Here is a 14,429-nt window from a genome sequence, read left to right as displayed (position 1 = left end):
TGTCTGTCTGTCTGTCTGTCTGTCTGTCTGTCTGTTGTTGTATTTTCCTTAAGTCATTCGTATTGCTCCCTCTCTCTGTTAGGTTTCTGCTGCAGTTGTCAGAGGTTCCTCAGTTCTCGGAGCGGGTTTTCTGTATTCTCTTCCAGTCCACCTTCACAGAATGTATTACATCAGTTCAGCGCAAGCTTGAAACACTGCTGAGAGTCTGTACGGTGAGAGAGAATGTGAAGCACACTAGTCAGATTCTACTGACAGCTTCACCATTGTCGTATTTCAAGTTAAAAGTTCAACTAGAAAGCAGTGAAGAAAACACCTGTTTCACTCCCTTGCTTCCTCTTCTCCCTCTTCTGTTTAAAGGCTCTACAATCAAGTCAAGCCGTCCTGCAGGTTCTAGGTTTGGTTCTAGCATTTGGGAACATTATGAATGGGGGCAACCGGAGTAGAGGACAGGCAGACGGATTTACCCTAGACATCCTACCCAAGTTAAAAGATGTCAAGAGCAGTGTGAGTACAAATGAGATCCCTATCACAAGTTTAAAAGGATTGTTCACACTAAAATGCAAATTCTGTCATCATTTATTCATCCTCATGTCATTCCAAACCTGTATGACTTACTTTCTTCTGTGGGACACAAAATAATGTTTCTGTCTGTTTTATCCATACAGTGAAATTCAGTGGGGTCCTAACATTGCACTCTGTTGACTATCATTTTATTTTTATTTTTCCAGTTTGCAAAGTGAATTTTCTGAGAATTTGCGAGACTTCAGATTCGTCAGCTGCTATAGATAAAAAAACAAAATGCTTGTAAACTGTAAAAAATATTTGTACTCCAAACCAGTGTGTTTATGAATATGATAATAAATTAAAATAATATGTTAAAAGAATGGTTTCCCCAAAACTGAAAATTCTGTCATTAATTACTCACCCTCATGTCGTTCCAAACCAGTAAGACCTTTGTTATCTTTGGAACACAAATTAAGATATTTTTGATGAAATCCGAGAGCTTGCCTGACAAAGAAGATAATAAATTGTTGAATAAAGTCATTAGTTTTGTTTTCTTTGCACACAAAAAGTATTCTCGTAGCTTCATAAAATTATGGTTGAACCACTGCTGTCACATGGACTATTTTGATGATGTCCTTACTATCTTTCTGGAACTTGGTAGTTGCGTTGTTGTCTATGGAGGGTCATAAAGTTCTTGGATTTTATCAAAATATCTTAATTTGTGTTCTGAAGATGAATGAAGGTTTTAAGGATTTGGAACGACATGAGGGTGAGTAATTAATGACAGATTTTTCATTTTTGGGTGAACTATCCCTTTAAGAAATACAAGTTTGCAAGCAGCATAACAGGCTGTTTTGTACAGGTAAAAATACCTATAAAATACATGTTTACTAATATTTTCCCAAATTTTGCCTTACACAGAAGAAAGAAGGTCATACATGTTTTGAATGGCTTGATGGTAAGTAAATAATGCCAAAAATCAGATCCACCACATAGACCAGCACTGAAATAGCATAAACCTTAGTCTGAACTGCATGGAAATTTGCAGACAGTACTTTGAAAGTCTCCTGACCCCTCTAACCAGGTCATAAAGAACCATTCTGGCAGTATCACTCAATATGAGCGGTTTATACTTTATTATGCCAAGGCGGTAGCCTATATCCACATCCTATGTGGTCTGTGTGTCTGCACACATGTGCATGTGAGCGAGCGCCTTTGCAAGCCACCAGGTCTGGCATCTTATTCACAAACACTTTGAGCTAAACAAGTGTATACAATCCCAAAACATGAAAAATGATTATTCTCCTGTGTTTATTTCCATCTCTCGTCTTCTCCTCCTCTCACTCCATCAGGATAATTCTCAGAGCCTCCTGTCCTACATAGTTGCTTACTATCTGCGACACTTTGATGAGGTAGGTTTGGCCAACTGTTTATTTCACTGGCTTGACTAACAGACCCCCAGGTCCCTTAGAATCACCCTTCATGGTAGACAAAAAAGGGGCTTTGTTTTTGGTTTCATCACTTTGATTTGCCTTTCTTTCCCTTCACCATATAGACAAATGGCCGCTCTAAATGAGCAGAGGCCTTTGATTGCTTGATGCCCTTTTTGGACGTAGATTAAAAGCGCTGTATTGTAAATACCATCAGCAGTCGGTCCAGATGTTGTGATTACGAGGTCGTGTCCAAATTGACAAAATATGATCCACAGGTTGTTGAAGTGCTTCTAACGTTCAGGCAAATAACAAGGAGAGAGCATGTGCGTGTGCGTGTGCATGCAGGCGGCTCTGATCTCCGACAGATGCAGCGTTATTGAGATTGATTTGTTGTGTTTGATGTTTTCATTGTTTTTGGAATCATGATCTTTACACACCAAACTATTTGAACAATTCACATTCAATTATTTTTCAAATCAACCATTGCTACAGTTATGATCTCATAAACTCAACATCCTGTTTTTTTGTATGATTGCACTTTAGATTTTCCATTGTTTGTGTGTCAGGATGCAGGTAAAGAAACATGCGTGTACCCACTTCCAGAGCCTCAGGATCTGTTTCAGGCTTCGCAGATGAAGTTTGAGGATTTTCAACGTGACCTACGCAAACTACGGAAAGATCTGAATGGTGAGATGTGGACACACGCAAACGCAAAGCAAATAAATGAATACACACAGGCTTTACACACGCTTCCATGCATATACATGAGATCACATACGTGCAAACACATGTGGACAAACACACATAGTCAAGTCAAGTCACCTTTATTTATATAGCGCTTTTAACAATACAGATTGTGTCAAAGCAACTGAACAGCATTAATTAGGAAAACAGTGTGTCAATAATGCAAAATGGCAATAGTAAACACTAATTTTTCAGTTAAAGACAGTTCATCATTGAATTCAGTGATGTCAACATCCAGCTCAGTTCAGTTTAAATAGTATCTTTGCAATCATTTTCAATCAAGTCAACGGTATCGCTGGAAATTAAGTGTCCCCAACTAAGAAAGCCAGAGGCGACATACCCACAAACATGAACTCACATACAAGTGTGCATATACAAAAACACACAGACATGTTTAGTTTGTATACACCAGCGCCAATGACCCGTGTTCTCCTTTAGAAGGCTCATTGATTTTCAAATGGCTGTTTTTATTGAGCCCCCAGCTGGCTGCCACAATGATCAATACTGCAAATGTTGTTTGTTAAAGACCCCACCATGTAAATAAATTAGAAAAGGGGTCATTTCAGCACTTTTCAGGGGTCTAACCTGAAGGGGCCCAAAGCACTTAACTCCAGGTTTCTGCAGGTGAACTGTCCTTATGCCATATTTATACATTACCATTCAAAATTTGGGGCCAGTGTGAAATTTTTTTTTTTTTTGAGTTCACAAAAATACTTTTATTGAGCATGGATATATTAAACTTAACAAAAGTGACAGATAAATCAATACTATTCTGTAAATACTATGCTGTTCTTCTAAGCTTAAATTTGGGGGGGGGGGAAATGTTATTTTAAGCAGCACAACTGACAATCAACATATTAGAATGATTTCTGAAGGATCATGTGATACTGAAGACAGAAGAAACGACTGCTGAAAATTCAGCTTTCCCATATAAAATAGCTTGCATTTTATAATATATTAAAGTAGAAAACTGTTATCATAATAAATCATAATTTCATAGTATTACAGTTTTAATGTACTTTTCATCAAATAAATGTAGCCTTGGATCAAATAAATGCAACCAATTCTTTCAATTTAGTTTGATAGTTTGAGTTTTATTTAATATTTAGACATTGTGGTAATAGGAATGAAAAATTCATGATTACAGTATAAATCCATTCATATTTTTGTTTGATAGTCCACATTTTCTAAAGGTTAACACATCTTTTCACTTAACATTTGTGAAAAAATTTTATTTAATTAATTTCAGATTCTCTTTTGTGCCCTGCTAGTAGGAAATTCCGTATAATAATATTTAGACATTGTGGTAATAGGAATGAAAAATTCATGATTACAGTATAAATCCATTCATTTTTGTTTGATAGTCCACATTTTCTAAAGGTTAACACATCTTTTCACTTAACATTTGTGAAAAAAATTTATTTAATTAATTTCAGATTCTCTTTTGTGCCCTGCTAGTAGGAAATTCCGTATATTCTGGTGTTTTTGAAAAGAAACAAGCAGGCAGGTAAAAGGCTTAAACTGCCTTATAAGTACTCGCTTTGCTCCCTGACCAGTAAAGCAGTTTATCAGGGTCTTCAGGAGGTTAGTGAGATTGGTTCAGCTTTGTGCCGGAAGTCAAAGGTTGTACGACAAGTGCACGAAGGTGTGAATGAGGTGTAAGAATCCGATTACATGCTCAAAGCTGAGTTTAAATCCCTGCAAACATGTTCATTGCCAGCACACAAACACACACACACTCACACAGATGTGGAAATATGCACATTCCACTGTCGGTGTGTTTGGCTTGTTCAGATCCTTGAAAAAAACACTCGTGGATGTTGATGTGGTCAAATTAGAACACTGCCCTACATCAAAAACACATTTACAATCAATCATCTATCCAGAGTGAGATTGTCTACCACACACAAATAATAATGTCCGAGCCTTTTTAGTTCCACTCGAAGCAGTCATACATATCAGATGGATTTACGTTTGGCTCATGGAAATTTCGATTGAAGGATGGTCGCTTTGATGCATTGCTATACAGCCTATTAGCTTCGCCCCTGCTGTTAGCCATATTTTCGCATGTCTTCGCTTGAATCCCTAGTTGGCGATTTGCATTGTTAATCTTTCAAAAGCTTATTAGTTAGGCCCACTATACATGTGGTTGATAAATTGTAAATGTACTTTTCCAGAGCTTGTATGCTTAGCTAAATCGTTTTGGCGTACACCTGCTGAACAGATCAAGCCTACGTTTGTTTAACGCAGACAAATATTTCTTCTCTGGCAATGTTCTGTTTCTCTCTGAATTCTCAACTGTTCACATCCCTAAAATCTCCCCGTGGCCCAATAAGCATGGCTTCTCTCTTACACCAGGCTCATACAATAAATGGATCATCACTACATTAGCAAGCTAAGCTAAGCGCTAAAGCAGATGTGCGACACTGACAGCTGGAAGGGGTACAGAGTTATGCGGGCGACCCGGCAGGTCCTTGCTTTCACACAGCCCTGGATCCAGCTGGCAGAGACATTAGCATGTGTGTGTTTGCATTCCGCTGATTGCCATGCGAGGCTGTGATCCATCACCGACTGTAGTGATGGAGTGTGACACGGTGAAGCCTGTCGGCCTGTTGTAAGACTCCAGGTGTACAGCGAACAGAAGCGAAGGAAAGGTTCATGAAATGGGATTCATTAGCATCTGTTAGTACAGGTCACAGATTGCACATTTTTCTCTGTAGTGATACATCTATGAAGTGTTGGAAGTGGAAGCAGGAGGAATGTACTGTAACATGCTAACCTGCTAATAAAAGTCCATGCTAGTTAAAATGCTAGTGCTGGTCCTGACAGTTTAATCAGTGAAGACTGGTTGAGAGAAGTTTAGCCATGTGGGGCCAACGCTGTGCTAGTCTTTTTAAGATTTCTGGCTGACTTGCCCAAGAATCCCTACAATGTATCTTTTAATTAATTAATCATTTTGTTTGTTTCTTTCTCATATCTGTGTTCCTACTCTCTACTTTATTTTACAGCCTGTTCAGCAGAAACAGAAAAGGTGTGTAATGTCTCGTCTGAGGAGCACCTGCAGCCCTTTAAGGACAAAATGGAAGAATTTCTCACTAGAGGTAAAAAACATTGCAAACATAAGCCCTGTTCAGACGGTTATTGTTTTACATGGGGATGTTATGTTACTTTCTGATTTTATTGCCACTCCAGAAGGAATTTTCTTTTTGCATCTCGTGGATTTAAACAAAAAGTAATATTAGCCATAAGAAATGTATAATTGGAGTGAATTCCAAAGACAGCATTTATTTTTGAAAAACATCATTTGTGGGAGTGCATTCCAAAGGCGGGTCATGATACAGTTTTTTGGCATCTCCGGGTGTTTTTTTACTATGAATTGACCATGCTCTGAGATGCATATATATATATATATATATATAGATAGATATGCCGGCAACAAAGGAATAAATTAAGAGGTTTTTTTTCAGTTACAAATATTTATATTTAAATACTCACTTTTTATTTTACATACAGTAATGTTTTTCTAATACATTACTTATTTTAAAATAAAAAAATAAATAATATTTAATAATAATCACAAAATAACATTGTTATTTTATAGTCAGTTATTAAAAACAGTGGGAATGTAACCTATCAAAACTCAAGTGGAAGGAGAATTTCTTAAAAAACTATTCACTTTATGGTTACTGAAAAAGGTTCGAGTTGGTATTTGTAACAAGTAAACCCAAATGGAAGTTTTTCCAAAATTGTTCATCGATTGTTCATTCAGGGTTGTTCACACTCAACAAAAACAAGTCATCAAAGTAAAAAAAAAAAGTCAGCTTTTTAAATTTATTTTATTTTCTATGCAAATGCACTTCCCAACAAAATAATTCTAAAATGATTCAGTCTTTTCAAATATAGCTATTCAAGTCCTCTGATGAAAATGCCTGTACTTTTTAATATCACGATATATACTGCAGATAGTATGCCCTATTATGTGTCATTTGCCTATATGAATAAAATGGCATCACTCCCTCGTCCAAATACATATTACAGAGACGCCATGCAAATATTCTTTTACAGACGTCACCTTGGGAAACAGTTAAAGTCTGAATAATGCTGGGATGGATGTACAGTGACCCTGTGTGAGAGGAGAGATGAGGTGCTGAGAAATAAATGTGACAGAGGCTCTGTGATAGCCTCTGGGAGCCAACAAGAATTCTGGGAAATACATCTGACCTGACCCAGACCCAATCGCTCCAACATTATTTATGTAAAGCTAGTGACATGAAAAGTGAGACTCCTTAATTTAATTAATCTCACTAATTTCATCCACGTTCCACCCCAACGCGCTAATCGCTAATTCAACCCTTTCAGTATTTTGTTTCTGTGATGAAGGCGAGCCGAACGATCCGGCGTTTGTGTTTTATTATAATTGCTCTCCTTCTTGTTTATTTACCTTCTCTATTCTCCATCTCTGCTTCGATCCATCTCTGTTTGATATGGTTTCTGTTCTCTGGTTTATTTCCTCTAAGTGTGTCTGAGTCAACCTGCCTGATCTGTCTGTAGCACTGAAGACTGTTTCTGTCGGTACTTTATTCTCGTCAACAATTCATTGGCCTCTTTTCATCTTTCGCACTCCAATCATCTTCATCGCTCAACTTGGAGTTAGTTGGAACATCTTTCTATTTTTCATTCTCTGCTTCACTACAGGCTTAAGCAAATGCTTAATGCGTTGCCGTCTCTCTTTCTTTGTATTCAAATTGGTCCTTGTAACAAAACCCACATGTGCTCTGGCAGCAGGGTGGGGTCCTCGCTGAACGGCCCCCTCCTCATCTCTACCCCTTTGATCTGGAGACTCGTGGGTCTCCTTCACTGAGCTCTCAGATGGGTGACATGACCACGGAAAGACCCCCTTCAACCCTCCACACTGCCTCCAGTTAGAGAAACAGACAGAATGGGGATCGGAAAAAAGGACTGGTCTTATTTTTTGTTATTTGTATGATTTTGAAACTCCAGGAGAGTAACAGTCTCTGGCTCCAGCGCTTCAACCACTACTGTTTATTTTTCAGAGCATGAAATTAACTACAGAAAGGAAGAGAGGAAGAAAAACTGAGTGAGACAGGCGTGTGTATGTGTGTGAAAGATAGAGACCATCTCTGTGCTGTTTGGTCTACATCTTCTCATACCATTTTTTTCAATGCTGTACTATTTCCTCTGCCCTGGGCACTGAGAAGCAATGTGATAATCCATTTACCGTGGTAACAGGTACAATATATAATAGTAATAGTTATGAAAGCCTCAGCTATCATCACTACCGATCAAAAAGTTGAATGCTTTTTTTGAAGTACAAATGCTTTGAGCAACATTTTAATTCAATTTAAAATGTTGGGTCCATGAGGTGTGAACTGAAGTGATCTGTGTTTTGGGGATTCTCGGGTTGCTCAGAATTGTAGTGGTGAGTGGTATGAAAATGTGTACGAATACTGGGCTCGTCATTCAATTTATTAGTGGATCACAGGAGACTCTCCATGTAGGAGTAAATGAAGTGACATTGACATTACTGTGGTAATGACTTCAGAGACCTGCTTCTCCGTCTGCAGTCAAACTACGCCTCATCAAATGTTCATGCTGAGACTATTTGCTAATATGATTTTGCAATGATTTGCTCCTTGACATTTTATGTCAGCGGATTATAACTGGCTTACGTGTAATCAGATTTTCGAGGGTTTATGTTTGTCATGAAGATCATAACCTGCAAAGACTTACAGAGACATGTATGCGCAATCTCACACCTCTCACTTTGACTGAAATGGGAGTCTGTTTGTTTAAAACTGGAACAAATCTCTGATAGCCTTTTCCTGATAACCCGTGTCATTCAGTGACAAGCAAAACAAAACCATATTGTAAAAGTATATAAGTCTGTGTCACATTTACAATGTCCTATTTTTATTCCCACAGCCAAAGCAGAGCTGGAGCTCCAGGAAAAACAGCTCGCTGACACGCAGAGGATGTAAGTTGTCTTACTGTGTTAACCGTGCCAAGTCTCTTGTTCACTTATTATTGTGTCATATTGGTTATGTCTCCTCTGAGTGTGTGTTTGTGCATTAGCATCCACCTCTCTATCTCTCTATTTCCGTGTGATTTTCCCTCACTTGTGGATTACTAATAGTGCAGTTCGCTAAGATTGATTGACAGTTTGTAGACTGTCTTCTTTAAAAGTGTCTGTTTTTCAAAACCTTGGCTCTTGGAGTGGAAAAAAGAGCAAATATGCCACGTCAGTTAATTCTAAAGGTCTTTGTGTTCATTGTCTGAATGTTGCCGTTTCTTCCAAGTACTAGTCTTAAGATTGCTGTGGGCGAAAATAAATTACACTTGCCGTTCTTTATGTAAGAGCATTATTTTTATAAACTAAAATTTCACATTTCACATGCTTGAAGTAAGCCCGATCAGTTTCACAATTCCTCAGAGTAAACTTTCTAATCTTATTTTGTAATATTTTGTTCATAGTGTCATGCTTTTCTTTGAATGCTTTCCAGTTTTCTGGAGCTGAGCGTGTTTTTCTCAGTCAAGCCTAAGGCGGGAGAGAAGGAGGTTTCACCAAACACATTCTTCACAGTGTGGCACGAGTTTTCGTCAGATTTTAAGGAGCTCTGGAAGAGAGAGAATAAATGCCTACTGCAGGAGCGGTGAGGAATATTATGCCTCTGTTGCTATATTGTTTGTCTGATTGTCTTCACTGCAAGTCACCTTTATTTCTATAAAGTTGTAAAACAGCTCTAAAAGACAATAATGTCATTATTTAGTTCAAGTCAGTCACTGCAATTCATTGAATTTAATTTGCATATATTTTAGGTTGAAAGCTGCAGAAGAGACTTTCAGACAAGCACGAGAGAAGGCTACCTACAACGTAAAACCTAAACATGCATCAGGGATAGTAAGTATTTAAAAATCCCTCGATTCACATTACAAGCAATGAATAACGGACTCTAACAGTGTAAACTCTAATTGCAACCATGACGTGTTTCACTTTCTTCTCACTCAGAAAGCCAAGCTGGGACAGAAGATGTGAATTTCTGCTGTACTGAATCCAACAAAACTCCTTGTTTAAAACAAAAAGTGGATCCCATTGCAAGAAACAAAAAATATCCATATCCAGGCACTCACATAGCAGGCAAAATATAAAAAGCCTTTAATGTAAGACAGGGCTACATGTTAAAAAACACCAACGCGTATCAGCCCAAACAGGCCTTTGTCAGGGTGTCATATTTTGCCTGCTATGCGAGTGCCTGGACGTGGATTTATTTTGTTACTTGCAATGGTATCCACTTTTTGTTTTTGACATTTTGTTCCCTCTCTGGAGCACCCATAGTCTCGCTCGTGAGTACCTGATGCGCCCCTGGTCAAGACTTTTTTCTTTGATTAAAACTCCTTGTTTGCCCGGTTCTTTCTTTGTTTTCTACTTAACAGTTACTTCAGTATAAGAATAGCCATGAGAAGGTTTGCATTATTATTATTTTACATGAACGTGGTCAGAATTTTGTCATTTCTGTAGTTTCATATGAAGACAATCAAAGCTTAAAGGTCCCCTGAAATGCTTAGAAACATGCAGCATTACTCTATGTCTTGACGTCATTTTAACTGAAACAGGAAGACAGGGCGGGACATATCAAGCAGCCCCGCCCCCTTTTTAAAATAGCCAATAGCGTTCGTTTATATCACAGCTTGGGCTAGAGCTGTTCAGAGCCGCTGAGCTCCGTAAAGCCGCATTTGACAGGGTATGCCAGCCACAATCTCATCCATATTGCTATAAAATATAGCATTTGTGTAGAATTCAAATCGCTCCGATACATTTTGTGGTCTGCGTCGACTCGCGCATGTGATCCGCTCTGTGCTATCGTGTCTCTGGACAGGAGCAGAGTGTGTGTGCGGTGCGGTGGTTAGCGTGACACAGCGCGAAACCAGACTTCTTTTTTTTCCTCAATGGAAAGCATATTTACACTGTTTGAATCGTTCCCTGTGCCCTATATAGTGCACTACGTGCCATTCACTGTACAGAAGATACTAATTCTGTGGACAAGTGACCAATTTCAGCCGTGGCTTCAGCGTCTATTTTATGTAGGGGGCAGGTGCTTCGGATTCTAGAAAGCATTTGATTGAACAGAAAGTTTGATGAGAAGCTGAAGTACGATGTGACGTAAAAAAAAAATAATTGAGCCGTTTTGGCGGGAGTGACGAACTGCAAGCTTTGAATGCTTATACAGTGGGTACGGAAAGTATTCAGACCCCCTTAAATTTGTCACTTTTTGTTATATTGCAGCCATTTGCTAAAATCATTTAAGTTATTTAAACTTTAATTTTGATTTTCATGGGGACTTTAAAGTGCCCACATTATGATTATTTACAAGTTTTTGTTTTTTTTGCAGCCTACTAGAAGACATTTTGATTTAAAAAACATTTTTCTCATTTCTCATGCATTGCTGTAGCACCACTATCTCTTTTACTTCCTATCTCTTTAAAGCCTACCATTCCAAAAAGCTGAGTCTGATCTTGGTCTGCTGGTCAACCGCTTGCAGCATGTCAGAAATGTACCTTTACAGTTTTTTTTTTACAGCTCCAACTATGGCATCGTTGGAAGTCCATTCTTATTGTTCTTTGAGGGTGGGCCAAAGCAAGCCAGTCTGTGAGCATTATGCAAATGTATATCATGGTGACATATAAGCTAAATCATGAAATAATGGCAGGGCAACAAACGAGGCGTTTCAGGCAAGTGTTTTCTGTTAGAGAGATTAACTCCCTTTGGCATGGACTTTGTGCTTTGAAATTTTGCAGATTGTTTACATGCACAAACACAGTACAGAAAAGGTCAAATAAAAAAGCATAATGCTGTAGGTACACTTTAAAGCAGGGGTGCCCAAACTCGGTCCTGGAGGGCTGGTGTCCTGCAGAGTTTAGCTCCAACCCTAATCAAACACACCTGAAGCAGCTAATCAAGGTCTTACTAGGCATACTAGAAACTTCCCAGCAGGTGTGTTGAGGCAAGCTAGAGCTAAACTCTGCAGGACACCGGCCCTCCAGGACCGAGTTTGGACACCCCTGCATTAAACAAATCTTTTGCAACATTACAAATGTCTTCACTATTACTTTTTATTTGCTGCATCCTTGCTAAAACATTAACACTCCAGTGTTAAATTTCTATTTCCATTAGGAGAAACTGTAGAAACAAAGGTGCATAGAAAATACGAAAAAAATCAAAAATTGTATTGTAATGTGAAATAATAGATTTATTTTTAGAAGACATGTTTATTATATATTTTACATATATTCATAGATTTTCTATGGTTGCTTTGTCATATAATTTTCTTTATCTACACATTTTTTGCTATTTTGTTAAATATTGTCATTAATGCAAACGTGCCTGTTAGACTTTAAGGTAAAGATTTAAATCATTATGAATCTCAGTTTATGTTGTGCACGTGACTCATCATAACTCAAACTCTCTACAGGCTTGATCAAAGTCAGCCCAGAATGGATGAACTGAAACCAGCGGCATCATTTCCATCGGATGCAGCAAAGCTAATGGCAGCACCAAGTCAAAATATAGTTTATCCCGTCACCCAGCATCCTTTCATGTCTTCTCCTGCCCTTCATTAGCGCTGATATATACAACGGCTGGGTAGGTAAGACAAGATGGTGAAGATAGATGGTGGTCAGACCGCTTCCACTGTTCTCAAGTATCAAGACTAATAGAGTGCAACAGTGCCCTCCCAATATTTCAGCAGCCTTGATTCCGAAAGTATTTCTCCCATTCATTTTTCATTGACGGATTTTTAAAACATTTTTGTTAAAGAGTTAAACCAATAGCTAAGAAGTGAAACAACATTACAAAATGAATTTTTTTTGTTGAAAAAGACAAAGCTCCAAGACTGTACTTAATTTTAATGAGAAAAAGAACTACAATTCCAATGACGTTATCAAAATTAAAACTATGTATAAATATAAAACTATTGATTTAAAGATGTTGATTATATATAGAAATTATATATTTTTTTTTTTTTGTAAAATATGCATCTATATATATATATATATATATATATATATATATACATTTTTAAGTAGTTAGAGTGTATGGAGACTGGCTATTACACAATTCACAGTGGCCAGCTCTTTTCTCATTGGTTTTTGCAGAATTATGGGTAATGTAGTTTTTCATCAGGAATTCAAACATTTAATATAATTATTTACAAAAAGGAGAACATGGTTATGGCTTCAACAGAGGCATATACCATCTATTAACAACATCATGTCTGTCTCTAAAGGTTTGTAAGTTATCAATTAAAATGAGTTAAATCAATTCCCCAATGGAGAATAAGCATGGGATTTTTACTTCCGGAACCCTGACTGTTGCACTCTATCGAGAAACAGTATTGCTGAGGTAAAGCAGGAGATAGCTGGAATGCAGATGCTCCATGTTTTGCTAAAGAAAAGCTTTCAAGAGGTCAAAGGTCAATCACTGTTAATTTAAACCACATGAATGTTATTTACTGTTTCAGTCTTGTATGTAATTGTACTCTCAGCTTGAATATATTTGTCAAAAAAGAAGAAAAATCCAGCTTTGTGTTCCAATGCTGCTCGGCAGCTATTAAGCATTCTCGGGTAGAATACTGTGGTACAGTCCAGACATAATGAAGGTGGCCAGTCTTCTGATTAGCTGTTGTCTTTGGCAGGTTTCACACATTGATTGTTGGGCGGCCCCAGTTTTTCCAAAAGGATTTTGAGGCATTGTTTCATTTGTGTGCCTTCTCAGTACGCGGCATTGACGCTAACAGACACACATTTGCACTGCTTGATTCGCTGCACTTTCCGTTGCCGGTATGGCGGCTGGAGCCCAGGACAGTGAAGCCGTATGGTGACCGTAGTTATTCGGCTGGGCCTACAGAAAGCACAGGACTGGAATGAAGTGTTGTGGTCTGGCGTGGATGCTGTTTTTCGACTTCGATGTGAGGTTTGAGACGTCAGGTGGCGGGGGATATAGAAGGAGTTACACTGGCCATAGCAGAACCTGTTGATGACTGTTCGGCTCAGGCACCCCTCCAGGCTCACTGTTTGACGTAACGGCTGTGTTTTGCACCAGTCGCTCTTCAGGTACTTCCTCTCGGTGACCACCAGGGCCTCACGACTCGACGACAGCATGTCGTGTTTGCCCTTCTGTCGTCGTGCTGATGTGTGCTGGGACAGTGACGCTAGTGTGTGGGATGGTGATGACAGATCATTTCCTTTTAGCTTGTAAGGGGAGGGGATGGAACCCTGTGGCTGGGGTTTCTTGGTCTCTGTCGATACAAAAAGGGTCCATGCCAAAATGGCAGGTATTGCCAGCTTCCAGAACATCCTGAGAAAAGATTCAAAATAGGGAGAAACTTTAGTGCTTCTGTTAGGGATTCAAATGTATACATTGTCAAAGGAACAGTCTTTCATTATACTAGGGCTGTGCAATTAATCACATGCGATTGTTATGCGCATCTCGTCAGTAAAGCCGGTCCCGTGATTGGTAGTAAATCGCCATCACCTGCTTTCAGATTGAGCGGCATTTACTACACAGAGCCGTAGTCCGATAACAATTAGACATTACGTCGTTAATAACAGAATGCAATTAATCTGCGATTATGAACGCGATATTGCCTAGCTTGTCAGTGAACTACGGCTCTGTGTAGTAAATGCCGCTCCATCTGAAAGCAGGTGATGGAGATTTACTACTAATCACAGAAC

The 14,429-nt window shown here is 38.6% G+C and overlaps 2 protein-coding genes across 2 annotated transcripts in view; one reads left to right on the top strand and one right to left on the bottom strand.

Annotated features, from left to right (window-relative positions):
- fmn2a (formin 2a) overlaps window positions 1-10,291 on the top strand; it is a 40,270-nt gene extending 29,979 nt beyond the window's left edge. The window contains exons 9-17 of the mRNA XM_016269719.1: window positions 83-212; window positions 358-504; window positions 1,857-1,916; window positions 2,504-2,624; window positions 5,690-5,782; window positions 8,625-8,676; window positions 9,203-9,352; window positions 9,519-9,600; window positions 9,709-10,291. Of these exons, the coding sequence (XP_016125205.1) occupies window positions 83-212; window positions 358-504; window positions 1,857-1,916; window positions 2,504-2,624; window positions 5,690-5,782; window positions 8,625-8,676; window positions 9,203-9,352; window positions 9,519-9,600; window positions 9,709-9,735 (862 nt within the window). The 3' untranslated portion in view covers window positions 9,736-10,291. The remainder of the gene's footprint in view (window positions 1-82; window positions 213-357; window positions 505-1,856; window positions 1,917-2,503; window positions 2,625-5,689; window positions 5,783-8,624; window positions 8,677-9,202; window positions 9,353-9,518; window positions 9,601-9,708) is intronic.
- Window positions 10,292-12,763: 2,472 nt separating this feature from the next.
- grem2a (gremlin 2, DAN family BMP antagonist a) overlaps window positions 12,764-14,429 on the bottom strand; it is a 9,367-nt gene continuing 7,701 nt past the window's right edge. The window contains exon 2 of the mRNA XM_016269718.1: window positions 12,764-14,052. Within this exon, the coding sequence (XP_016125204.1) occupies window positions 13,467-14,051 (585 nt within the window). The 5' untranslated portion in view covers window position 14,052 and the 3' untranslated portion in view covers window positions 12,764-13,466. The remainder of the gene's footprint in view (window positions 14,053-14,429) is intronic.

The sequence above is a fragment of the Sinocyclocheilus grahami genome, unplaced genomic scaffold (genome assembly GCF_001515645.1).
Source record: "Sinocyclocheilus grahami isolate Dianchi unplaced genomic scaffold, SAMN03320097.WGS_v1.1 scaffold54.1, whole genome shotgun sequence".
Classification (NCBI taxonomy): Eukaryota; Metazoa; Chordata; class Actinopteri; order Cypriniformes; family Cyprinidae; genus Sinocyclocheilus; species Sinocyclocheilus grahami.
Note: the sequence above shows the minus strand (reverse complement) of the source record. Positions and strands in the feature narration are given on the sequence as shown.